This window comes from Labeo rohita, chromosome 4 (assembly GCF_022985175.1).
Source record: "Labeo rohita strain BAU-BD-2019 chromosome 4, IGBB_LRoh.1.0, whole genome shotgun sequence".
NCBI lineage: Eukaryota > Metazoa > Chordata > Actinopteri > Cypriniformes > Cyprinidae > Labeo > Labeo rohita.
In genome coordinates this window covers 46,079,391-46,107,069 of record NC_066872.1, presented here as the reverse complement: position 1 = coordinate 46,107,069, position 27,679 = coordinate 46,079,391, and the positions used below count along the sequence as shown (strand labels likewise).

The window sequence follows — 27,679 nt, the reverse complement described above, 5'->3', positions numbered from 1 at the left end:
TGTTTGTGTGTCATTCTCTCGCTCGCACCGCATTAGTGTCCTGTTACCATGGTATCCGCATCACTGTCATCACACTGAGAAACACAGAGAACAAGAGCAGGACAGTGAAGAAGTCGAGTGAAATCCCGCGGGAACGCAAATCACACCACAGACCTCTTTAATCTCAGTTACTTCTTCAAGATGGCAATGTGATTGCAAATGAATCAAATGGAGACCACTGCTGAAGTCTCCTTTCAAAGGCAAAAAGTCAGATCTCAATATGAACTCAAACATTTCAGATTAAATTTTGCTCCAAGCAAATAATCTGCAATAATTCTTAGCTCTATACTGGTGCTGTATAACAACTATTGACTCACCTATTTCTTCTCATATATCAGCTGAGATAAAGTGGATGCTTAAATGAACCCTAATATAGAAATCGAGATGACTGAGCTATTAAAGCAAAACTTTTTGTATAGTGACATTAGAGACTGAACAAGTGACTGACTGAATGTGTGAACAAAACAGTGAAATGAATAATTCAACGACGCATTCATAAAGAGAGTCATTTGTATCGTTCCCAAATGAATCAGTGTAGCTTAATGAATCAGCTAAATGAATGATTTAAAAACTCATCCATAAAGAAAGTAATTTGCATCACTGCCAAATGTATTAGTGTAGCTGAGTGAATCGGTTGATTTAATAATTCAATGATTCATTCATAAAGACAGTAATTTATATCATTTCTAAATGAATAAATTTAGCTAAATTAATCAGTTGAATGGATGATTCAATAACTCCAGAAAGAAAGTAATTTGTAACATTCCAAAATGAATCAGTGTAGCTTAATGAATCAGTTGAGTGAATGATTCAAGGACTCATCCATAAAAAAAAAGTCATTCGTATTGTTCCAAAATGAATCAGTGTAGCTGAATTAATTGATTGTTTGAATGATTCTATGACTAATTCATAAAGACTGTCACCTGAATGGATCCAGAATGAATCAGTGCAGCTAAATGAATCAGTTGAATGCATGATTCAATCACTCATTTATAAACAAAGTCATTTCTATCATGAATTGATGCAGCTAAATGAATCAGCTGAATGAATTCTGTGAGTCACTCATAAAGGTTTGTTGTCAGCTACTGTTGTAATGATGTAACCTGCAGAAAGAGTCACTGCAAAATCCTTCTACTCATGTTTTATACATATATGGTGGTGTGTGTGTCTGTGTATGTGTGTGTGTGTTATCCCGTTCAGTCGGTCCATAACACCCTCTCTGCCTATTTCCATAATTATGCTAATGCCACAGATGGCGTGCGTCTGAGACAGTCAATTTCTCTGTTTACAGCAGCATTCGTGTGTGTGTGTGTGTGTGTGTTTGCAGTTATGTGAGTGACAAACTTCATCATCTGCATCTTCACACTGTCAATCCCTCAGGGACCTCCTGTAGATCAGTGTGTGTATGCGTGTGTGTGTGTGTGTGTGTTTGAGCCCCTTTTGACACAGATCATTTTAGCTTTACCTCAGTCTCACTCACTATATCCAGAACCCTGGAGAAACCTGTCCTTCTGTGTGTGTGTGTCTCACAAGCGCTCTGTTGATCTCAGCGTGTCTCTCAGTGAATCAAAAGCCTCTTTCAGTGTCTCTGTCTCCAGCTCTGAGTGTAAAACGCCCAACACGTCCTCATCACGCTGCCGAGGGACAAACCTTGAGATGATTTAGTCTAGTGAACTGCTGAATCTCATGTGGAAATGTCTAGGTCATGTTTCACTTCAAAATCCACAGAGAAAATCAGGAAATTATATTTTCCCTAAAAAAAAATGACGTCTTTTTTATTGCTTAAACATCAAATGAAAGACATTCCTGTCTGAAAAACTGACACAGAAATTATAGATCATTTTTTTACAGTTACATTACATTACATTACATTACAGTAATGACAATGAGATTGCAAAATATATTCATGGTCCTAAAATGTATTCTTATCATGCCAAATATATTTTTATTATGTAATTAATTAATATAATAATTAATAAAAATAATATATTATTTACAAATTTAATTAAATCTTGTATGTATGTAATTATCAAAAATGATTTTTCAGTTCTAAATAAAAAAAAATATTACTGAAGTATGTTTTACAAAAAATAGTAAAAAAATAGTCTACTTCAAATTTTCACGTTTCATTCAATGTGCCATGTCTTTGTAATTACATGTGAAATTTACTAGCAATTTCTGAGTGAAATTTGTTTCCACACCCATTTGTTCAGTGTATAATTACTTTTTAAAAATAATTTTCATTTTAATATTTTTTTATCATTTTAATAATTAATAATGAATTAAAATATATTAAATAATAATATTGTTTGAAAATATAAAAATGCCTGAACCCGTAAACATTACATTACAATAATGACAACAAGATTGAAAAATATTTTCATTATGCAAAATATACTTTTTTTTCTATAATTAATTAATACAATAATTAATAAATATAATAAATGATATTAATTTTTTTTTTTATACAATTATAAAAAAAAAGTTCCAAAGTTAAAAAAATTTACTGGAGTACGTTTTACAAAAAAAAAAAAAAAGGTATTTCAGTCATTCTACTTTTTTTTCTGCTTTATTCAATGTGCCATGTCTTTGTAATTAATTGTGAAATTTACGAACAATTTCTCAGTGAGATTTATATCTAAACCCACTTGTTCACTGTAGAATGAATAATGAATTAAAAATAATAATATTAATCTTACTTTAAATTATAAAAATATAATTTCTAAGCAAAAGCTCTTTACTCCTGTTTTTTTTCCAGGAGGACTGAACCTGTATGAGTTCATGGCGTCATTCTAGTGACTGACATGACATGAAAAAATCATGAACAATAGATGGCTGAGGTCATGCGATGATAAATAAATAAAGCTGAAGCCGAGTCCGATGGAGCGGTGTGTCTCTGTCCGTGGTGCTGAACGGCAGCTGCGACCCGCGCTCAGTTCACATCTCATTCACTCGCTGTTTTCGAACGGAATCTGCTCTGTATTACCATGGTACACGTCCAAACAAATCGTCCAAACAGTCCTGAGACTACTTGTTGGCACTTTTGTTGAGTGCAGCGATATTCTGGGTCAGTCTGACGCGTTCGATCAGGTGCGTGACGCGCTCGTCTGAATGAACGCGCCCCCTCCCGCCCGCCCGCCCGCCCGCGCGCAGACTCCCAGTCTCCGTGAGATGCCCGTTAGATTCGGTGCGGCAGTGCAGTATCGCGCTCGCGCTCGCTGATGGTATCGCGGCTCCGGTTCGACCCCACTCATGCGCGGATTTCCCGCTCGTCTCCACGCGCACACACACGGACCCGTGAACCGGAGAGTCGCGCGCGGACCGCGGACGGTCATGCCGTGATGGTGTCACGCGCACGGACGCGTCAGCCGTGTTTGTGAAGCCGGAGATGAGGATGATGATGAGGATGATGATGATGGTGGTGGTGGTGAGGAGCGGAGCTCTCCTCCGGTTACCGGGGCTCGTGATCAGACTGACGGTGCTGATGTTCGTCGCCGGTTCGAGCGGGATGCCGCACGTGCTCAGATTCGGTGAGAGCTGATCGATTATTTATTGAGTCACCGCGACTGATTCATTGACTGATTCATTCATGTGTGTGTGTGTGTGTGTGTGTGTGTGTGTGTGAGAGAGAGAGAGATATCACAGCATCTGACATCAGGCCTCGCCGAATCACATCTGTGTGTGAAGATCGATAATCACCCGGTCTGATGTTGTCAAACACGTCAGACTGGGGTTATGATCTCAAAAGAGTCAAATACTCTACAAAATTACCATAAATATTAAGCACGGACTGATCTATTGTGCATTTTGAGATCATTAGCACTTTATTTAACGCCAGACACTTCACAATCCAGATTTGTTGTGCTTTCTTTAGTGACTTTTGTCTACATAAATATTGTCGGAAAATACAAAGTCATACCACAGTATTTTGATTACGACTTTTTTAAAAAGAAAATACAGTAATAATTCATACAATAACACAGTAATAATATATACAACAATAACTTAAAAGAAAATTATATTAAGTATAATTGATTATATAAAAAATAATGAATTACAATAAATAATAAGAAGAAATTAAATGGGTTTAAAATTGCATTTAGAACAAATTAAAAAAGCATTATATTAGAAGTTTGTTCAATAATACAGTAATATTTATACAATAATAATCTTAAAATAAATATTTAAAAAATTAAATGTAATAATACTTAGAAATTAATTATGCATGTAAATAAAAAATACAAAATAAATAAGAATTTAAATAATAAAGGTAAGATTTAAATCTATAACAAATGTATTAAGTAAAGCAAATTAGTGTTTAATACAAGAACAGTAATTTATACAACATCAACTTATCAGAAATTAAATTTGCATATAAGTGTAATAATAGAACTAGAAATCTGCATTTAAATACATTAAAAATAAATGAAAGGAACGCATTTAATTAATAATAAATGTAAAATTTAAATAAACGTAAATGTAATACGTTTAAAAAAATGAATTCAGTTGGCATTTGAAAATTAATAGAAATTCATTTTGCAACTTAGATGGAAACTAGCTAATGAAAAAAATTGTTTTATAATGCCATTTCTGTAAGGACAAAAGAATATTTCAATGCAAAATACAGTTTCATGGCATGTTATATACAGACAGAAATAGTTTGTAATGGTAAAGACAGCACATTTAGGCTCTTTACAGTGACATATGAACAAATATGCATGCATTGAGTTTATTTAATGAAAAATGTGGGAAAACAGACCTTGATTATTCGAAACTAGATTATGACCGTGTTTTCATTCTTGCATAAGCAGTGTGAATCTATCGGACATGTGCACGACAAAACCACCCCAAATTGCTGTGTTATGATATCTGTGCAATATGTCCAGAAGTAAACACAGTGAAAGTGTGTGACGCCTGAAACGCAGTGTTTGGTTAGCGAAGGCCTTCACGGGTCAGTCTCACGTGATGAACGGCTGTGTTTATGAAGTCTGCGTGATCTCAGTGGTTCTGTGATCCTCATAAACGACTCGCTGGCTCGTCTTCATCAGTCTTCGGTGTCACAGGCCTTCATTAACGTGTGTGTGTTGCTGAAGCCACAGGCGGACGGTCAGACTCGCACACATGCGGCCTGTGTGTGTGTGTGTTTAAGAGTCGGCGCGCGTCCGCTCTGCTATGAGCCTCTGCGTGTGTGAAGAGCATCTTTGTTCATCCGCGAGCCTCATACACACATCAGACGGACGCTCGCTTACTGTCACATCCTCGTTTACTCAATCTGACACACGTCAGCACGTGTGAACGTTACTCATTACTCTCTTAACTGATGCTGTTATCATGGAGTTTATTACAAATGAAGCAGTTGGAGGAGTGAGTTAGTGCTTTACATAAAGATTCAGCTCAAGGATGTGATTCAATCTTAACAAGTGGCTTTAAGGAGTTAATGAATCACACCTGCACTGTGTTCATATCTGAGAAGGGTTTGTGATCACACAGCTAGTAGACGTTTGTCTGAAAGAATCATGACACTTCTCAAACTGTCCTTATGTGTTCAGAAAAAAAAGATTCATTTCCTCTGTTATGACTCTGATTCATTTTACTCTGTTATGACTCAGCGATTCATTTACTGTTATGACTCAGCGATTCATTTACTCTGTTATGATTCAGCAATTAATTTACTCTCTTGCAATTCAGCAATTTATTTACTCTGTTATGATTCAGTGATTTATTGACTCTTTATATGTTGTGACTCAGAAATATTCACTAATGGCATTTTAATGGCATTTATCTTGTTGGACAGTTCTGCTTTTTATGCAAGTAGACCAGTGATATTTTACTGTTTAAATAACAATATAATGTAATTACATAGTAAAGTTTTTTTTTTAGATTTTGAAATTTGCTTTTGTTTTTATATTTTATGTTTTTTAGTTACATTTTTAGTAATTTTAATTACGTAGTTTTATTATTTTTATTAGTCTATTAGTTAATTTTTTTATATTACTATTTACAGGTTTAATTTATTTCAATTTTATTTTTAATTCAGTTTTAGTTTTAGTTATTTCCACTGTCGTGCTTCAGCTTTCGAACTGTATTTTCTCAATCTAACATTTATATTTTATTTCAGCTTTATTTCAATGAACTAAAATGTTTTAAGTAGTTTTAGTTAACAACATTAGCTGTGATGCAGATGATGATTTTATTCAGAACAATTTTTTAAGGATTTGTTTAATGAGACCTTACCAGAAAAAGCGTTAGGATTTTAAACACCATTTGTAACTTTGTGTTATTTTATATATATATATATATATATATATTTTATTTTTTATTTTATTGTATTTTTATTTTTATTTTTTTTATTGCATCTTAGAGCAAATATATGAATATCCATCAATCACCACTTACCCAGTGTGGGAAAAATATGATGACTTATGAACACTGAGTCACGATTCATTATGATTCATTTGTTCTGAAGGAACTGTGACTTCTGTTTTACTTATCGCTATGACGATAGGCTGTTGTCAGGGTGTTACTATGCAGTTGCTAAGGTGTTCTGAGTCATGCTCATTGTTCTGTGGTTGCTAGGATGCTGTGAGCGGTTGCTATAGTGTCTCATGACTCATTAATCAGTGGTAATGAAGCTCAGCTCATTATTGATTCAGCTCTTTGAGTGTTTCTTTATTCATAACATCTGATGCAAGATTTGTGAAATGTAGTTTATGTGCCATTCAGAGTTTGCTGTGATTTTGGTCACGATTATTAATTAATCGTCTGATCACAGTTATTTGTTCTGATTGCAATTACATAAGATAGTCGTAATAATTATGCTGTTTCAATTACAATCATATTTTTAAATGCTGACAGGGAGAGATGAATTAATTAATAATAATAAAAAAAGTGCACACACTTGTAAAGTGCACTAAGATCCAAATTTATTTTATTTGATAAATAATTATTATATATTTTATTTATTTATTTATTAATTATATTATTAGGATTCCAAGTAAAAATAATGCACTCAAAGTAGGTCAAAATTAAGTTATTTAATTTTATTTTTAGAATAATTCCAAGTAAAATAAATAATAAATAATGCATTTATAATTAGTCAAATTTAAGGTTTGTGGGTATCATTGGACCATATTATATTATATTATATTATATTATATTTACAGCAATAAAGCATCATTAATATTAATATATATATATATATATATATATATTAATAATGCATTCAAAATTGGTCAAAACTAAGGTTTGTGAGTTTGATCAGCTTGCATTATACTATATTATATTATAAATAATTAAATAATTAAATATTTAATCAGTAATCATATTAATATTTAATTAGTAATTCTCAATTCTGGGTCTATTTTCCATAATTTTAATTATTTTATTATATACAATTAAAGTAAAACAAATACAGCCCTATGCTGACACTTGAATGACATCATTAATGGCAGTGATGTGTATGACACTGCAGGTTCTTAGCGCTGGTCTGATGTGGTTTTACTGAGGTGTTGCTTTTTGCCGTTTATTGCTTGTACGTGTCAAATCAAGTCAGTTTTATGTGAGCATCACGTTTCACAATGGATGACGATGCTGTAAAACAAGCAGAATCTCCTGCTGATCATCAGGTGTATTGATGAAGGATTCACACGTCGTCCTGTGAGATCCTGAGCTTTCGGGACCACAACGTGCATTAAACCGCACTTAAACGAGAACCAAACGACTCAAAGCTCCGTGTCAGACAGCAGAAATGGCACGACTATTTTCTCCGGCAGCAAATTGCACCTTTCACGGTTTAAAAATACAAGCAGAGCTTTCAAGAACAAAGCAGAAATCCATTAGCTATTAGCATGCGCGGCACACACCAGTCAGAGAGAGAGAGACGAGCGATCCGGCGCAGGAAGATGGATTGATTCACTGTTTCCAGCGGCCACAGCTTCAGCACAACACACACATCCTCACACAAACACCAGCACATTCATGTGTTCAACATCAACTGCAATAAAATGCATTTTATGCACACTACATTTTTTAAATCTGAAATATTTTAAATGTCAAATTATATATATATATATATATATATATATATATATATATATATTTCTTTCATTTAAATTATAAATATTTTACATTTTAAAACAATACATTTTATATTAAATATTTTATTTAAATTATTTAAAAATAAATTTAAATATAATTTATATATAAATTCTACAATACTAATAATCATGTAATTTTTCAATTATAAAATAAAATTTCACAAATTAGATGTTATATAAATTTGATCAATTAAATTATATTAAATATCTTTTTTAAATTAAATGATAATTTATTTGTAAACTATATAATACTAATAATGATGTAATTTTTTTCTAATAAAAATAAAAAATAATTTAATAATATACAAGTTATATAAAATAGATATTGTATAAATTAGAAATAAATTACATTAAATAATATAACAATAATAATTAAAAAATACATTAATTATATTTTACATACAGATTACATAATACAAATCATAATGAAAAATATAATTGAAAAATTATACATATATATATATATATATATATATATATATATATATATATATATATACATAAAATATCATATATATATAGAATATACAATATCATATATACAAAATATATTACATAAATTAGTTAAAAAATGAAAATTAATGAATTCATATTTAATATACTTTATTTTTTATTTATATTTACTCTTGTTTTCATAAATGATTTATGTCCAGGGTAAATCAAGTGCACATATATGTTAAACGTTAAGTTTGACTGTCAGTAATAATGACATGATTTCTGCTCACAAGGACAATTTAGTTCAGATCAGAGTTGATCATGCGAGATTGAGGCCTGATTTATGAACGCAGCTCTTCATTCACGTGAGTGATTCTGCTCACTTTACTCACAAACCCTGCAGAGATTTCGGCTCTTTCAGCTTCTGATGTTGAAAACAGCCGGCAGGTTTGGAGTCGATAACGACAGAGTGTTTGCTTTTCCTGTAAAATATTCCTGTAACAGAACGGCAGTTCAGAGAGAGTTTGAAGGATTGTCTTCACATCCTCACAAACATCAAAACGAACCCTGGGAGATGCAGGTCAGAGGTCAAATGAGAGAGAAAGAAAGAGAGAGGGCGAGAGAGGTTTGTCTGTAGATGATGTGAGTCAGTGATGGTTGCGTGTCTCGTCTGAGACGCTCCAAAGGTCATGAATGAAACAGCACTACGTTTCATGTGCTGCTGTTCACATTCACACACACACACACACACACACACACACACGCATGCATACGCATGGAATCATTCACACACACACATGGTTTGGACTCATCCGTGCTTTGTGTGTTCATGCTTCTGGGTCAGTTCCTGTTGATTTTGGCTCCACTGGAAGGAAATGCTGCTCCGCACAAAAGTCACTTCACTGTTTATAATTATGCAATTATAAGTGTGTATTATATTATATTTTCATGTTTGCTTGGTTTTGCCATACACAATCAAACAGCATGTGAAAAAAACACTAAAATTTATTTTATTTTGTTTTAGGTTTGAGAGATCAACAGCATACTGCAATGTTTTTTTTAAATATTTTGTTTTATTTATTATTATTATTTACTATTTATTTATTTATTTATTTATATTATTGTAGGAGGCTCAACAGTACATTCATTAAAGACCTAAAATATTTATTGCAAATTGCAATATTTGATGGAATACTTCTAACTTATTTTATACATTTTATTTATGCATTATTTTATATATTATTATTTTCTACGTATTATTTAATTTACCTTATTTTACTTTTTTATTTTAGAATGTCATTAAAATTCATTAAAGACCTAAATGATTGAATCCAAATTGCAATATCTGATTGAATTTTGTTATTTAACTGTTTTCTTTTAATAACTCTTTTGTTTACATTATTTTATTTTTATGCATTATTATTTCTAATTTTCTAAATTATTATTTCTATGTCTCTTTTTATTTATTTTAATTTAATTTGACAATACATTCATTACATAAAAGAGGGCTGAAGTATTCCTGCAGGAGCCGGTTTTCTCAATTCTAACCACTGATCAAAATTAGCATTTGATCAATAGCTAATTTTTTAATTGACTTTGATCATGAAGCGCAGGCACAGCTCAACAGCTGAGAATGTAATAAGTTTGTGCGTCTGAAGGAAACGTCATCCATCAGGCCAGAGGAGACTGAAGACGTTTCCTGTGTGTTTGTGAGCGTCGTCTGTTCAACAGATGTGATCTTCACACTGAAGCTGAGAATGACAGTCAGGAGACCTTCAGAAACTAATCGATATCTGCAGAGACTCGTGTGTGTGTGTGTGTGTGTGTGTGTGCTGTACAAATCCTTAACACAGATCTCTATCTGGACTGACAAAGAAATACAAGAGCAGGTGAGAGAGGATCATGACGGCAGCCGTACGATTACAGGTGAACCTTTACACACAAAAAAATATTCAGAATATTTACAAACCAATTATTTATAGTTAAGATTCATATATTTAAACTCTATATAAAAAGTTTTTGTGAATATTCACAAAATTTACATTAAATATGTAAGTTTTGTGTATTAAAATTTGTTTGAATTGCATCTAAAGTACAAAAATTAGAATATTGACAAAGTAATTATTTTCATTAAATATTTACAAAATATTATGCTAATTTTTTTTTACAGTAATATGTGACCCTGGAGCACAGGTATATTTGTAGCAATAGCCAAAAATACATTGTTTGGGTCAAAATGATCAATTTTTATTTTATGGCAAAAATCATTAGGATATTAAGTAAAGATCATGTTCCATTAAGATATTTTGTAAATTTCATACCGTAAATATATCAAAACCTAATTTTTGATTAGTAATATGCATTGCTAAGAACTTCATTTGAACAACTTTAAAGGCCATTTTCTCAATATTTTGATTTTTTTGCATCCTCAGATTCATACATCAATGAAAAGCTTATTTATTCTTTCAGATGCATAAATCTCAATTTTGAAAAATTAAAACACACATACACAATTTACAGCTATATTTAGAATGTTAAGATTTATGCATTTGAATTGCATATAAAATATTAAAAAACAGAATATTTGGAAAGTATTTACATTAAATACACTAAATACTTAATATATATTAAATATTAATAACTTTAAATAATTATACTTATATATATATATATATTCACAAATTTTGTTAATATTTACAATAATATTTAGAACGTTACATTAAGTTTCATGAATTTAAATTTTGTATAAAATTAAAAATATATATATTTACAACCTAATTATTTACGTTTGCAAAGATCTAATACACAAATGTAAATATAAAAATAAAAATTCACAGCTGTATTTAGAATGTTAAGATTTATGCACTGAATTGCATATAAAATATTTAAAAAAACAATATTTGGAAAGTATTTACAGTAAATACTTATTATAATAATAAAATATCTGCAAGCAACAATACAGGCCCAAGCACAACAATTACTGCAAGCTGAACAAGTACAGCAATAATGTTACGTGCCATGCAGGGTTCAAACCCACAACCTACAAGGTACAGGGCCTGTGGCTTAACAGAGTGCGCCACTGCTGAGAAGAGATTTCAGTGTGAGAATGAGCACACTATGCATGCTAAACTAACTTAAGCAAGGTGAAAGAATGGAAAGAATGGCAACCAGCTAACCAAGTCCTTCTAACCGATTAGTGCGTACATCAAATTCTGAAAAGTATTTCTCGGGAACGGCTCTACTACAAACACTCCACACATATGCACCACTTCTTTCTGTTTACAGACGTGATGTAACCACACAAGATGAACTGTATATAATGTATTTACAAACTAATTATTTACATTAAACATTTACCAAAAAATCCACCTAAGTTATTAAGTTATGATTTATGTAATGGAATTGCATAGAAAAAATAACAATGTGATTCATATTTGTCAGTCACACAGAATTAAAACAGGTCATATTTCAGCACTCAAAAAATCGTGGCACAATTTATTATCACTATTTGCATCTATTTTAATATATTTAAATAATCAAGCTTTTAAAAAGCATTTATTCAAATAGCTTAGAATCAGCATAAATCTCTTCACCGTAAAAACTATTATATTTTCCAGTTCAAAAGTATGAATATTGTTAAAATATGACTAACTGTGGCACAAACAATATCCAATGTTCAAAACGCATGAGATTGAAGTAAAAAACATCTCAAACATCTCAGCTGTTTCTCCTCGACAGTCTTGAGATGAAAGATGTTCTCGGCTCTTTCTGGAGTTTGATTGCGCGTCTGCGTTCGGCTGATCTGAGGAGTAAGTGCAGATGAGACGCGACTGTAATATCCTCTGAAAACTGATCTGAGAGCTGCTGCTCTGTGCCGAATAAAAGCGCTTCCCCCGAGCAAAGGCTTGACATTTTACCTTTGCAGGCGGATAAAATCTCCAGGCTCACCGCACGACAGAGGCTGTTTTTAGCAGCACAAAGACTGAAGTAGGATAACAGCTTTATCATAATTACACAGATAGAGAAGAGCGAGAGAGACACTAAATTCAGCTGGAAAATTCCTGAAAGTCCGTCCGTACAGTAGATAGCGTTTGTGCAGCGAGTTTATCCTCCTGAGAAATAAAGTTTGGAGAAGCCTCTTCTGCTCATCAAAGCTGCGTTTATTTGCTTAAAAACACAATAAAACCGTTAAAAATGTTAAACATTATTGCAATTTAAAACAGCTGTTTATAGTGCACTGTAAATGATAGCTGTGATCAAAGCTGAATTTTCAGCATCATTACTCCAGTCTTCAGTACTTTTATTCATAAAGGATGCACTAAACTGATGAAAAGTGACAGTAAAGACATTTACATTTACAATGTTCCAAAAGATTTCTATTCCAAATAAATGCTGTTCTTTCGAACTTTCTATTCATCTGTGAATCCTGAAAAATTAAATGTATGATGGTTTCCACAAAAATATTGTGCAGCACAACTGTTTTCAACATTGATAATAATCAGAAATGTTTGTTGAGCAGCAAATCAACATATTAGAATGATTTCTGATGATCATGTGACACTGAAGACTGGAGTAATGATCACAGCAATCAATTACAGTTTAACAGATATTCACATAGAAAACAGCAATTTTAAATGGTAATATATATATGTTTTTTTTTACTGTATTTTGGATCAAATAAATGCAGCATTAGTGAGCAGACTTCATTCAGAAACATTAAAATACTGTCTTGTAGTGTTTTAGGAGTTTCAGCTTGCTGTTGTTCTGACTGTAGGGTGTGTTTGTGCATCTTTGTTTTTAATCAGTGAACCTTGATTTGATATTTTGTGACTTAATTAAGGAAATTCAGACATTTATACGTGTAAAAGTACTTTCTGCTATTGCAGCATGACTACATTTATTTCAGATTGACACTCACGCAGGTATACAAGTGCGTTCACGTAGCTTGATTAAGAGGTTTTTCAGTGTGAACAGCAGAAGCGGGTCACCATCTGTTTCCTGCTGGTGTCACTTTCAGTCACACAGAGACGTAATGAGAGAGAGAAACGCTGCAGTTGAGCCGCTGACACTGAAAACCAGTCGATGATCATACATGACATCTTCAAACGCTTTCTTCGGGTCACTGGATCTCCTGTGTGCTTGTTCCAGTACAGCTTTCTATTTGAGGGAGTCACTGATTCATCAGTTCAAAACCACTGATCCATTCAGAACTGAATCAAATCAAAGGTCCCAGTATGAGTTTAAACGTTCTCAGTGATCTGAGCTCATTTCACAGCTCTGTTCTCTCACCGCATGACAACTAGCCAGTCTTTTGGGTCTTTTTGTGTCTCCGAAGAAATTTTAGAAGCAACATCTGAGACAAAGTTGATATTTAAATGAACCATCTTCTAATTAGTCTCGTGAGCTGCGAAGGAGCGAAATCTGAGAGACGGGACTGTCCTCTGGGAGAAAAGAACGAAATGAGAGAATCAGAGAGAGTCGCCTAGAGCTGCATGAAAACCTCACACACACACACACACACACACAGTTTCTGTGTCTAAGAGCAGTGATTGCAAGGTAAAAGTGTCTTATCCGAGTCTAATCGCGTGTGTGTCTGTAATGTGTCATTAGCACATTCACACGGATCTGTTTGCCGTCTCACGTTCACACATTAACACCTCAAATTCAACAGGAAGATATAATGATCCACTTTGTGTCACACTCATCCTCGTGCTCTTCATTATGAATTTGTGTGAGTTAATGCAGAAGCTCCAGACGGATAGCAGGTATTCCCATGATGGCCAATCTCCGTAACTCACTTGCATAATTCATTCCCTCAATAATTCACATCCTCGTGGATGATCCAAGTCCATTATCCATAGGCACATGGTCAGATGCGACGCTGAGAATGGGATGTTTTATGCGGTTTATTTAATTTGTTTAATGCTTTATTTTGCATCAATTTTGCTTTTATCCGAAGTGGGATAAAATGATCATTAATTAATAAAACTGTAAATATTTGTAAATAAAAAATTAGTTACAAGCAGTGATGACAGGCCCAAGCCCCGGCTGCACCGCCACCCTAGTGGCATCAGGCAAACGGTGCATAGTGGGCACAAGCATTTAACCTTCTGACAGTCTGGTTGCAGCAATGGAAGGGTTACTCTAGCAGCAGGGTTGCCAGGTTTTCACAACAAAACCCGCCCAATTGCTACTCAAAACCAGCCCAATCGCATTTCGAGGGTGGTCCTCCGTTAAAAAAAAACGTGCTTTGGGGGATAAAACACATGTTTTTTTTGATGGGGTTCCCCTGGTAAATTCGTATTTCAGGGGCTAAAAATGACGTTATTGTGGTTGCTTCAACCCATGGACATCAAAAAACCGTGGGTATTAGCTTTGAAGCGCTGTCGAGGCAACATCATTTAAGATATCAAGAATCCCTTTGCAGTTTTACCTCAGCCATGTTTTGACATTATTCTGATGAACTTTGAAGCACATTGGGTAAAAATAAGAGGCTGATTTTAAAGCATTTTGTAATTGACACACTTCCTGCTGCCATTTGGTGCCGCTGTAGCATCTTATGTGATCGGCCTCATAGAATGAACAACCCACCTTTTTTCAACATAAATTTATCGCATCGTCATGGACAAACCATTCGAGACGTCAAAACTCCCTTCGCAAAGTGGCATCCTTAATGTCTTAAGATCATGCTGATTGAGTTTGGTGGCAATCAGATGAAAACCCTAGGAGGAGTATCACAAATTCCACATTGTTTGCTTTTCACAAAACCCTGAATGGCCGACTTCCTGTTGGGTGGATGTAATGTGAAAGTTGTTCAGGCTGATGAGATCTATGTGTGTATGAATTTTGTTGACCGGAGGTCAAACGGCGTGCGCTACAGAGCCCCTCGAAAACAGCCTTATACCATGGCACGGTCAACCCCCACGAGAAGCACTGCAATGCAATACTTCTTGAAGTGATCAGAAACAGAACAAAAGAATGAGCAGCTGCAGAGATGAAAGAGAAGAATGAAAGAACGGCTGAGGATGGTTCTTCTCTCCTCACTTGCCCTGCTGTATCTCTCACTCCTCTGTGTGTGCGTGTATGTATGTGTGTGAGCCAGTGTGTGCCTCATGTCTCTTTAGCTCCTGTCAGCTCTTCTGCAGTGGTTTCCTCAGGCTGCAGTAAGTGAGACTCTTGAGCTCCTGCTGCAGACTCCAGACGCTGGAAGTTTAAGTCCTGAGCAACTACTGTATGAATGTTTTTAAAATGCATGCAGACATTTTTGGAAAAAAAAAAAAAACATTTAGATAATGCATTTTGTGAATGTAAAATAAAAATGTATTAAGATTTGTTTTCATTTTAAAGTTTTAGTAATTTTGCAGTATTTTTTTGTAATTTTTTAAAAATTCTATAGAGTTTATTTTTTTATCAGTTTTAGAAGTAGTTGTTTTAGTATCAGCTGATGTAAAGTTTTCTCTCTTTTATTTCATTTATTTTATTGTCTTATGGTTTCAGTTGTAGTTTTAGTTCTCTCTAATAACAGTGATGATGTGACTCGTGTGAGATGCTGTGGAATATATTCGCGTCAGTGAAACTTGAATCCTGCTCCAGATGCTGCGTCGCACTGGGAGTTTCCTTGTTAATTTGATGTTTTGGTATCCAGATGCTGCGTTCGCCGTCTGACGTCAGTGTGTGTGAGCGTGAAGATGAAGCTCAATCCCTTCTGTCTCTCTGTCTGTCCGCAGGTGGGATTTTTGAGTCGATAGAGAGCGGCCCGTCCGGACCAGAAGAACTGGCCTTTAAGTTTGCGCTGAACACCATCAACAGGAACCGAACGCTTCTGCCAAACACCACGCTCACCTACGACATTCAGAGAATCAACGTCTTCGACAGCTTCGAGGCCTCCAGGAAAGGTGAGAACCTCAAACACGTTTAAACCTTCATGATTTCATTTTTTTCTTTAATGTAACCACTGCTTAAAAACGTACATACAAACCAAGAAGCCAAATATTTGTAAATGACAGCCAAAATTGTATATAAAACAAAAAAGTAAACATTTATAAATGAACACCAATATGCAAATATTTGTAAATAAAAATCAAAAATGCATAAACCCATAAACTGTAAATATTTGTAAATACAAAAAAATCCAAACATTTAAATGTGTAAATACAAACGAAAAAGAGTTATCTGTAACTATTTGTAAATAAAATTTAACAATATCTGTAGGCCAGTGAACACGAGCGTTTTCAGTCAAACACGTTTAAAGGCTGATGCACTTTCGTGAAAATCGTCTCTTTTTTTCTTTCCCACGCTGCCCTATTTTTCTGCGCTTTGTCATTTCAAGCCCAAAGCTTCAGCAGCGTCCTCATTTGTAATTTTAATGACCCTTTTTTCTCTGGCTGCTTTCAGACGCGACGGTTACGCTGGAATGGAAAGTGAAATTGGGCTCAATTTAGAGAAATCGCATGCGAGGTGCTTCTGCTGTCAGAGAACATCCTGTTAAACACAGACCGAGATTTGATGGACAAACAGACACGATTTCAATGTGTGCATTAGTGACCTCCACTGCTGCATGGAGAAAACGTTTAAACCAGAAGTCACATGGAAAGAGAGGGAGAAACGTGGCTTTTCTGTGTCTGCAATTATCATTCAGACAGTACGCCGGAATAAATTATGCCATCATGTTGATCCGAAGCCAAACACAACACAAGAAGATGGTGATTCATACTGTCGAGCTACAAAACGCACGAAAGAATCAGCTCAAAAGTGTTTTCTGGAGTCTTACTGTAATGTTGCTTTGTGTGAGAAATGACCCAAATTTAAAAGAAGTTTTGGTTTCAATACATCTCCAGATCAACAGCATATGTGTGGACAGTAATCAAGAATATAAATATTTGTAAATAAACGTCAAGAATGTAAATGTTCGAGAGTGTAACTATTTTCTGGGGAGCAGCGCTTGATTGTGTTGTTTTCTGCCGTCCAATCACCAGCCTGCGAGCAGCTCTCCCTGGGCGTGGCAGCGATCTTTGGCCCCTCCCACAGCTCATCAGCCAATGCGGTGCAGTCGATCTCGAACGCTCTGGGCGTGCCGCACATTCAGACGCGCTGGAAGCACCAGGTGTCGGATAACAGGGACTCGTATTACGTCAGTCTGTATCCGGATTTCTCCTCGCTCAGCCGGGCCATACTGGACCTCGTGCACTTCTTCAGGTGGAGGACGGTCACGGTGGTCTACGACGACAGCACTGGTGAGTCCGTCAGCCGATCACACTCACAGATAGACGACAACCACACGAGAGAACACTAGCGTACACACTGCGACCTGCATACTGCTCTTCAATAACAGTATGCGGCGATAAACACTTTAAATAGCGCTATTATAATATTTGATATAATATAGTAGTTGTAAATAAAAACAGGAATGCAAATACTTGTAAAAAAAAAAAAAAAATCTAAATCTAAGTGTGTAAATTAAAAACAAGAATTTTAATACTTGTATGAGTGTAAATATTTGTATAAATAAAACAAAAATCTAAATACTTGTATAAATAGAACAAAAAATATATATTTGCAAACAGGCAAAAACAACTATTTGTAAATAAAAAAAAAAAAGTAAATGTTTGTATGAATAAAAACAAAATGCATATTGAAAAATATAACGTAACTATTTGTAAAGAATGTAAATTTTTGTAAATCATCAAAATCAAGAAATGCTAATGTAAATAAATCGTAAATATTTGTATAAATAAGAGCAAAACATGCACATATTTGCAAATAAGCAAAAATGTAACTATTTGTAAATAAAAATTAAGAATGTATATTCTTATATATATATTTGTATATAAAAAAAAAAAAAAAAAAATAAATAAATAGTTGTATAAATTTTAAAAATGCATATTTGGAAATAGGCAAAAATGTAACTATTTGTAATAAAAAGTAAATATTTGTAAATAAAAATCAAGAATGTAAATGTTTGTAAATAAAATACAAAATGTAAATATTTGTAAATAAAATGTTACAAAATATATTGTTAAATAAAAAAAAGAATGTAAATATTTGTATCAATAAAAACAAAACATGCACATATTTGCAAATAAGCAAAAATGTAACTATTTGTAAATAAACAAAAATGTAAAGTCTTACCAATATTTACATTGTTAGTTACATTTATACAAAAATGAAACTAAAAATGTAAATATTTGTAAGATTATTTAAAATAAACTAGTGAGGAAACAATGCTACAGGACTTAAGATACACAGGTTCCCTTACACATATGCAAATTTTACCCTAAAATTGTCATGTTAAATAAATAAAAAGAAAACAGTTCACAGACATGTCCATTTGTCAACAACCTAGTAGGTCATGTGGGTGTTTTATGCATATAGTAAACGATCATAATGTGCTGGAGAGAGCAATTCATTAGCCTGATTAAAGCGTTTGACTAGTAGGTGTTGGTGGCTTTATTTGGGGCACATTGAGACTGATTTTGATCATGATAATAATACAGACTGAACAGTGGAGTCAGATCTCACTCACTCTCACCAAACGCCTCATGAATCTCGCCGCAGCGCTTTCCTCATTAGTCTTTTCTAATTAATAGAAGCGATTTTATTACCTTCTCTGAGCGTTTTGCCTGTAATCACACAAATTGAATCAAACCGGGAGCTGGAATCGTTTGTTTTAATTAGGTATTCAGCGGCGGCTCCCGCTGTTGGCACATCAGAAGGGCCCGACGTCGGTAAACACGCTCCGCGGCCGCCGTGACGCGCGCATTCACACGCCATTCAGTGTTTATTAGTGACCCAAGGCGGAGAACTCGTATTTTTAGAAAGCGCTGCCATGATGTGTGAAAGGAGATCAGCTCTCCTCGTGCGCCGCCACGCTCACAAATACACACGGCGTGGGCTGAAGAACACTTCTACACGGAGATTCAGACCAACATTCAGACACAGTCCTGACAGTCAGTATTTCAGCTCACTATAAACACTGCATTTACTGTAAACTATTTCCAGATTTATGGTTATTGCAAGGAAAAAAAATTAAATAATAATGAAATAAAATAATGTCAAAAGCATATAGCAAAACGACTAAAAATGAAACTAAAATGAACAAAAATATAACATTAAAATATCAAAATGTTGATAAAAACAATAATTTAAAGCAATGCAATTACTAACTGTAAATAAATAAAAATTTAAACTGAAATAAAAATGAGTCGCATCTAAATAGAAATATTAAATAAAAATGAATAAAATGGCAAAAGCACATAGGAAAATTATTACAAATTAAATGAAAATGAACGATTAAATGCACTGAAAATGACTAACTGGAAATAAATAAACAGTAAAAGTAAACTGAAACTGAAAAAAAAATTACTCTAAATAGAAATATTTGTAAACATTTAAAACTAATAAATAAATAAACTAAAGCACAATAACAAAAGTTTAACTAAAAAAAAATACATTAAAAAGTGTTTTCTGTATCTAGACGTTTCTGTGTGATATATATTGTTTTTTTACTGCATCTTTTCCTAATGTCCTCAATCTCACCTAGAATAGCAGAGGAGGCGGTTGCCAGGCGACCATTAGTTACCCGTTGTTAAGGTCACATGAAGCGCTGCAGCCCCTCCCTCTGAGCATCCCAGGATGCTCTGCTGCAGTGAGACGTTCCCAGCGGAGCGACATGTGCACACATGTGATCAGGTCACTTTAGACCCGCTCAAGACGCTCACCGAGACACTGAGCCACATGTGTGTGTGTGTGCGTGTGTGTGTGAGAGATGCAGAACCACATGTCTGACAGACTGTGAAGACGAATCGCACAGGATCAAATATTCACAAGTAAATCCTTAAGCTGACATCACATTTCACCACAGAAGTGAAAGAAACTGGATGTTACTTATGAATATTTTAGGACAACATTATTTTCAGGGGATTTAAGATCATTTCCATCAATTTGTCATTACTGTAATGTTTCCAGATGTTTTACATTTTCAGTTTGCTTGTAATTCTCATGTTTCTCATTAGATTCTTGTTACTATAAAGCGATAAAGCTTTTACAGTATTACAGTAAGAAAAATTTTACAATGATTTTATTATAAGAACAAGAAATTACTGTGATTTGAAAAAAAATAATGTAAATATATAAAATATTCAATTTATTTATTCATATGAAGTTAATTTGATAAATATTATATATTCACATTCCCAAAATTATGTTTTTTATTATGGATTCATGTTTTTATTGTGTTTTATTGTGTTAGTTAGATGTATTTTTTTGTAATTTTTACTTTATCAAAATAACCCAACTACAGTTTGATTGAGATTGATCGCAATGACTGGTTTTGTGCTCCACGGTCACAAATGTGCTGTATTAAAAAAAAAAAAAAAACACTGCATTATGCAAAATATAATTTCACATTTTTGTTCTGTACATTGAGAGATTGAGAGTGAGATGTGAACTGGAGATGTTTTGGTGTGATTCACCCACACAGCCGCACCTAGAAGAGCCATCGCAAAACACCTACATCTGACAGCCCGTCTGTGTGTCTTCCCCTACACACACACACACACACGTCTGAACGAGTCGTCTCATTCACAGCTTTCAAAGCTCTCGTCTCATCAGGTCAGTTTGTGGGCGCTCTGATGTTAATGAGCTCTGATGATTTCGCAATCGCCATCGCCAAACTTCTTGGATTCAAATCCGTTTTGCATCATTTGATCCCTTAAACAAGCGTGAATTTCTTTCTTCAAAGTGCTGTAATTGTGAGAGTCTGTAGGTTGTTGAGCTGTACTGTGTGTTTGCGGGACGTGCTGTCAGATACGGATCTGCTTTCGTGTCCCACAGGTCTCATCCGCCTGCAGGAGCTCATTAAAGCTCCGTCCAGATACAACATCCGCCTGAAGATCCGACAGCTCGCCGCCGACACCAAGGACGCCAAACCGCTGCTCAAAGAGATGAAGAAAGCCAAGGAGTTCCACGTCATCTTCGACTGCAGTCACGAGATGGCTGCATGGATCCTCAAGCAGGTGAGCATCCGTCTAGCATCTCCAGTTTCTTACGAATTTCAGAGATCTACTCAGAAAATACAGTGAGCGTCAGCAGATCTCACAAGATCTCTTTAAAGAAGCTGACTCCTGCTTCTTTAAAAATAAACAAATTCTTAAAAATGAACGTTTTCTCATTTTCTAACTCTAAGTTAAGAATATTTAGTATTTCCACAAATTTTTCTTGAGTGTTCTTTTCTCAGGATTGTTCTAAAGACGAAACTTTGAGAATTTGAGAATGATGTGCACTTCTGAAAAAGTTCCTGAAGAAATTTTTTAATTTCTTTTTCAGAAATAAAAATGTGATGCACTTAAGAACATTGAGCATGTTGTAAGAATTTGTCAAGAATTTCACTTCTTACAAAACATTCTGAAAAAAATAAATAAATAAAAATTACAAACTACTTAGGAAAAAAAAAATTAAAAATCACATTTTCTTAAAATATAAAGATGTACTTAAAAACATTTTTAAGAACTATTTGAGAACTGCACTTCTTGCAAACCTTAAATTATCTTCTTAAGAAATAAATTATGATGTACTTCTCTGAGAGCATCTTAAGAATTTTTCAAGAATTGCATTTCTTACAAAACATTTTTAAAAATTTTTACATTTTCTTCTTAAACTTAAATGGGACCTACTTAAGGACTTTTTTTTTTTTTTTTCAAGAATTACACTTTTTAAAAATACTTAGAAAACTTCAGAAATAAACGTGATGCACTTAAGAACATTTTTGAGACTTGTTAGAACTGTTTGAGAACCGCACTTCTTGCAAATTTGGAAAAATCTTAAACCATCTTCTTAAGAAATAAAATATGATGTACTTAAGAACATCTCTGAGGGCATACTGCATATATGAACTTCTAAGAGAAATCTTACATTTTCTTACAAAAACAATGTATTTTAGAACTTTTTTTTGAGAAGATATTAGGAATTGTTCAAGAATTGCACTTCTTACAAATGTCTTATAGAGAAATTTTAAATGCTCGAGTAATAAAAATATGATCTTGAGAATGTAAGTTTTTTCAAGAATTGCACTTCCTACAAACTTTTTATAGAAATCCTAAATTTTCTTCTTAAGAAATAAAAATGTGATGTACATCAGAAAATTTGAGTAATATTCCAAGATTTACACTTTTTATGAACATCTTAGAAAATCTTTACTTTTGTTAAGAAATAAATGTGATGTACTTAAAAACATTTTTAAGAACTGTTCAAGAAATGCGCTTCTCTCAAATTTAGAAAAATCAAATTATATTAAGAAATAAAAATATTTATTTAAGAAATTCTTATTAAAAAATATTACATTCTTTCTTAAAACATACTTAAGAACATTTTTGATTAGATATAAATTGTTTAAGAATTGCACTTTTTACAAACGCCACAGAAATCTTACATTTTCTTCTTGAGAAATAAAATGATGTACTTAACATTACTGAGAAAGACTTTTTCGAGAGTTGCTCTTCTTGTGAACTTAGAGAAACTTTAGTTTTCTTAAGAAATAAAACTTAAAATTTGTTTTTAAAGAATAAAAATGATGCACTGAAGAACATTTTTGAGAACATCTTAAGAACTGTTGGACTTCTTCTAAACTTGTAATGTTCCTAATGGTGTAAAGGTCTCCATCTGATCTCCCGTAACTGCACTGCTCTCCAGGAGAAACAACTCATGAACTAATGAGATCTGGTTTAATGATGTTTGATGCGTAAGATCGGAAACGTCTCGTCTCTTTCTCGCCGTGAGTGATTCTTTCAGGCCGGATCATTTCTCTCATTTTCAGAGTCGTTTAATTCACGTCTGCGGTATGAGCGATGATTGTTCGTCTCCTCCAATCATATTTCACATCTTAAATCTCAGTGTTAGAAATTCTATTAGCGTGACATTATTACAAAGGCCTCAAACCAAAATGGGAACATAATTAAACGAGGCGTTTTGGCCGCAGGGCTTAAAGATCTCTGATTAAAGATGCAGCGATGCTGATGAAGCGACTCACACTTATTAAAAACGCAAATCTTTCTGAGGAGCCCGTCATCTGCGCTCGCTATGTGTGGGTGAATCTCACAAAACCTGTCAGAAAACATGTTTGGGACATTAGGTTAAAAGCAAAATAAAATAAATAAATATTATATTTATTATATATAATTATAATAAAAAAATAATAAATATATAATATTTTATATATTTATTTAAATATATATTGTTTTATACATAGAAAATATAACTTATTTTAAAACCATTAGGATTTGTAAGACAATGAAACAAATTTTCCACCCAAATGCTTTATTTACTTTTGTTATGGGAGAAAATCAGTTATGTAATATTGCAATATATTATACAAATAGCATGATGTTCAGGACCATTAAGATTTTTTTGACAATAAGGCACATTTGTGACCCTGGAGCACAAAACCAGTCTAAAGTATCACAGGTATATTTGTAGCAATAGCCAAAAATACACTGTATGGGTCAAAATATTAAGTAAAGATCATGTTCCATGAAAATATTTTGTACATTTCCTACTTTAAATATATCAAAACTTAATTGTTGATTAGTAATATGCATTGCTAAGAACTTCAATCGGACAACTTTAAAGGTGATTTTATCAATATTTTATCAATATTTTTTTGCACCGACAGACTGTAGATTTTCAAATATTGTTCTATCCTAACAAACCATACATCAGTGGAAAGCTTATTTATTCAGTTTCCAGATGATGCATAAATCTCAATTAAAAAAAAAAAAAAAAAAAAGAACCTTATGACTGGTTTTGTGGTCCAAGGTCACATTTTTAAATGTGAGAATATAAAGAATTTTTTTTTTAGAAATCACAGTATTTCAAGTACTACATTTCATTTATGGTGATTTTATTATTAATGATTAATCATAATGTTGCAGTTATAAGAAAAACTGCAAAAATCATTATTGGGAATAATGGGAATTACAAAAAAACAAAAAAACAAAAAAAGTAAAACTGGTTAATAAGAGCTTTTTGTGGGAAAGCTGCTTGATTCTCGTGATTCCCATAAAAATCTGTAAAATGTGATATTTTGTTTTGTAATCTTTGTTCAAATATGACCAATTAAAGTGTGTTTTATGTTATTTTGTTTCAATTTATTTTTGCAGCCTTTTCAGGAGATAATATTTACTTACTGAAAATACTGAAATACTGGGTTTTATGTGTGTTGTGTAAATATGTGTGTAGTATTTGTTGTACTTTATTGAATTATTGTCCTGCAGTTAATGAGAATATAAGGAGAATCATTATTTGGAATAATGAGCATTTCAAAAAAACTCAAAAGGTAATCAGTTTACTTTTTTGTGGGAAATGTGCTTGATTTTCATGAAAATAATGCCAGAAAAAAAAAAAACTTCATTTTGTGTGTGTGCGTTTAGTGAAATATGTTCCATTCATGTTGTTATTTTATTTTCCACAGGCTCTTTCAATGGGAATGGTGACAGAATACTATCATTACATCTTTACAACTCTGGTGAGAAACACACACATACACACACACACACACACACACAGAGTGCATTATTAATAAAAGAGAATATTGAATTTTCCATTTCTGAGTCTGACTCAAAGCTCCATTTTCTAGTAAATCACTCTCATTTAGATTCTTGTTCATCTTGTAGACATAATTCTTGTTATTTTGAATCGTGGCTGCATCTGTGAGAATCTGATGGAGCGTAAAAGCGAGTCTTGAGAGTTTTAAAAGAGGAGCTCTGAACAGTCTTGGATTCGTCCGGCCCGTCAGAATAACTCACGAGTTCAGATTCGCCCGATTCGTTCAGGGTGACTCGTGAAACTCATCTGAATCGCTTTGATTCACTGACTGACGAGAGAAATGTCTTCTTACTCAGTGTTTTCGCTCCGTGAGGTTTTATGCTTAAGAATAAGAAAAACTAATTGCCAACAGGGTGGAATTCAAATGGGAAAAAAGATTTGTTTTTTGTTCTCAGCCTCCGGCGATATGCTTACTGTTGTTTTAAACAGAAACCTCTCCATTTCTTGTTTTGCTTCTCAAGTAAACTGTTCTCGTTTTAGGGATGTTTAGATATTTAACAACACAAAAACACTGAGCCTGAAAGATTTCTGCAGCATATTCTCAAGGGATTCATACGTTTGTGTTGTTAATGCAAACCTTCCCCAACATATTAAACACACAGCACTCCTAAACCATATCTGTGTGTAATGCAAAAGAAAACTTCAAATAAAACATTCATATTATTCCACACTTCCAACTTTAAATATAATTTGACCTTTGATATCATATTCAATCAAGTTTTCATCAGAATTTAATTATATTTACACATTTAACTCACAGTGACCTGTATTTGGCAAAAGCGCAGCAGTATTGACTGTAAATAGTGTGATATGATGATATTCGCTTGCACAGACTGTTATGCAACTTTTCAGTATAACGGGTTCGAATCGCACCTTTTCCAAAGATTATATTTACTTACTGGCCTTTATATGTGATGTGTATATTTATATTTAAATATTTATGTTATATAAATGTTTGTTGAGCAGCAAATCAGCATATTAGAATGATTTCTGAAGGATCATGTGACACTGAAGACTGGAGTAATGATGCTGAAAATTCAGCTGCACATCACAGAAATAAATTATATTTTAACAGATATTCACATAGAAAACAGCGGTTTTAAATGCTAATATTATTTCACAATTTTTACTGTATTTTTGATCAAATAAAAGCAGACTTGCTGAGCAGAAGAGACGTTCAAAAACATTTAAACATCTTTATGTTTTTACACCGTTTTCGTGTCGTTTCATTCATTGTAAGCGTGTGTTTGTCCACAGGACCTGTTTGCTCTGGATATGGAGCCGTATCGCTTCAGCGGAGTGAATATGACCGGTTTCCGCATCCTGAACACGGAGAGCGCGCAGGTGTCGTCCATCATTGAGAAATGGTCAATGGAGCGACTGCAGGCGCCGCCCAAACCCGACTCAGGCCTGCTGGACGGATTCATGACGGTGTGTGTGTTTGTTCTGCTATTATACAGCCGTTTGCGTCTCAATCCTAGAGCCCTGCTCCTCAAGTGCGGCTGAGCTTCTCGTTTGAAAGGTCTTTATCCGTCTTTGTGCTTTCTTTTGCTTTTGGTCTGTTCTTCTCCCTCAGACAGACAGAAATGCGTGTGTGTGAGAGAGAGAAGCTTTCATCACTCAGATCGTGAACAAACAGACGCTCGACACACAGCTCAGGAAAACACTCAGGCAGAAGCTCTTTTATGAATCCTAGACAGCATCATCATCATCTATGCGATTCAGTTGTGGCTCTAAACACAGACAGCAGCCGCCTGAGACGCATCAAACTCTAAGACAGCATCACATGCATCTCTCAAGAAGGAGGAAATTTCAGCTTTATGTATTTTCTTGCAGGACTGTGAGCGCCACACGGTGCGTGGGGTCGCTGTTGAAATCAGCCGCGTCATGGTGTTAGACGATGTTCACATCACACGAGCGCTTCATGTTGACGTCTGTCTAGTCTGATCAGCTTCAGATGAGTGACAGAGGACTGTGTGTCAAAATCGAAGAGACTGATTGACATTTTTTCTTTAACTTTTACTATACCTCTGCAAATTACAAAGTGCCATCATTAAACACACTCACAATAAATATAACAATATATGATTCACTTGTCACATATAACAATAATCATGAAAATGGTAATTTCAGAATTGTACTTACACACATATATATTCATATAAGTACAATTCTAAAATTACCATTTTCATGATTATTAAATATTGTTAAATATTGTCTTGAAAAACTTTTATCCACTTGTCATATATAACCAAATATAATGAATATATGAAATTCTAAATTATTTTTAAATTATTGAATATTATTGTTAAATATATTTTTAAAAACCTTTATTAAACTATTAATATCATTAAACACATTACAATAAATTAACGCAATGTACAATAAAATAAATAAATAAAATTTGTATAATATAGTAAATATATATATTTTTTAGTATTCATTTTTATTATTATTATTAAACATTACATGATTACAATTTATTTAAACATTTATTAAAACTTTTTCAATTA

The 27,679-nt window shown here is 33.6% G+C and overlaps 1 protein-coding gene across 1 annotated transcript in view; it reads left to right on the top strand.

Moving 5' to 3' along the window:
- Positions 1 to 3,211: 3,211 nt before the first annotated feature.
- The window catches only part of LOC127164066 (glutamate receptor ionotropic, kainate 2), a 45,283-nt gene continuing 20,815 nt past the window's right edge, over positions 3,212 to 27,679 (top strand). Inside the window, exons 1-6 of the mRNA XM_051107723.1 lie at positions 3,212 to 3,569; positions 16,298 to 16,465; positions 17,546 to 17,803; positions 21,402 to 21,583; positions 25,033 to 25,086; positions 26,424 to 26,597. Coding sequence (XP_050963680.1) covers positions 3,428 to 3,569; positions 16,298 to 16,465; positions 17,546 to 17,803; positions 21,402 to 21,583; positions 25,033 to 25,086; positions 26,424 to 26,597 — 978 coding nt within the window. The 5' untranslated portion in view covers positions 3,212 to 3,427. The remainder of the gene's footprint in view (positions 3,570 to 16,297; positions 16,466 to 17,545; positions 17,804 to 21,401; positions 21,584 to 25,032; positions 25,087 to 26,423; positions 26,598 to 27,679) is intronic.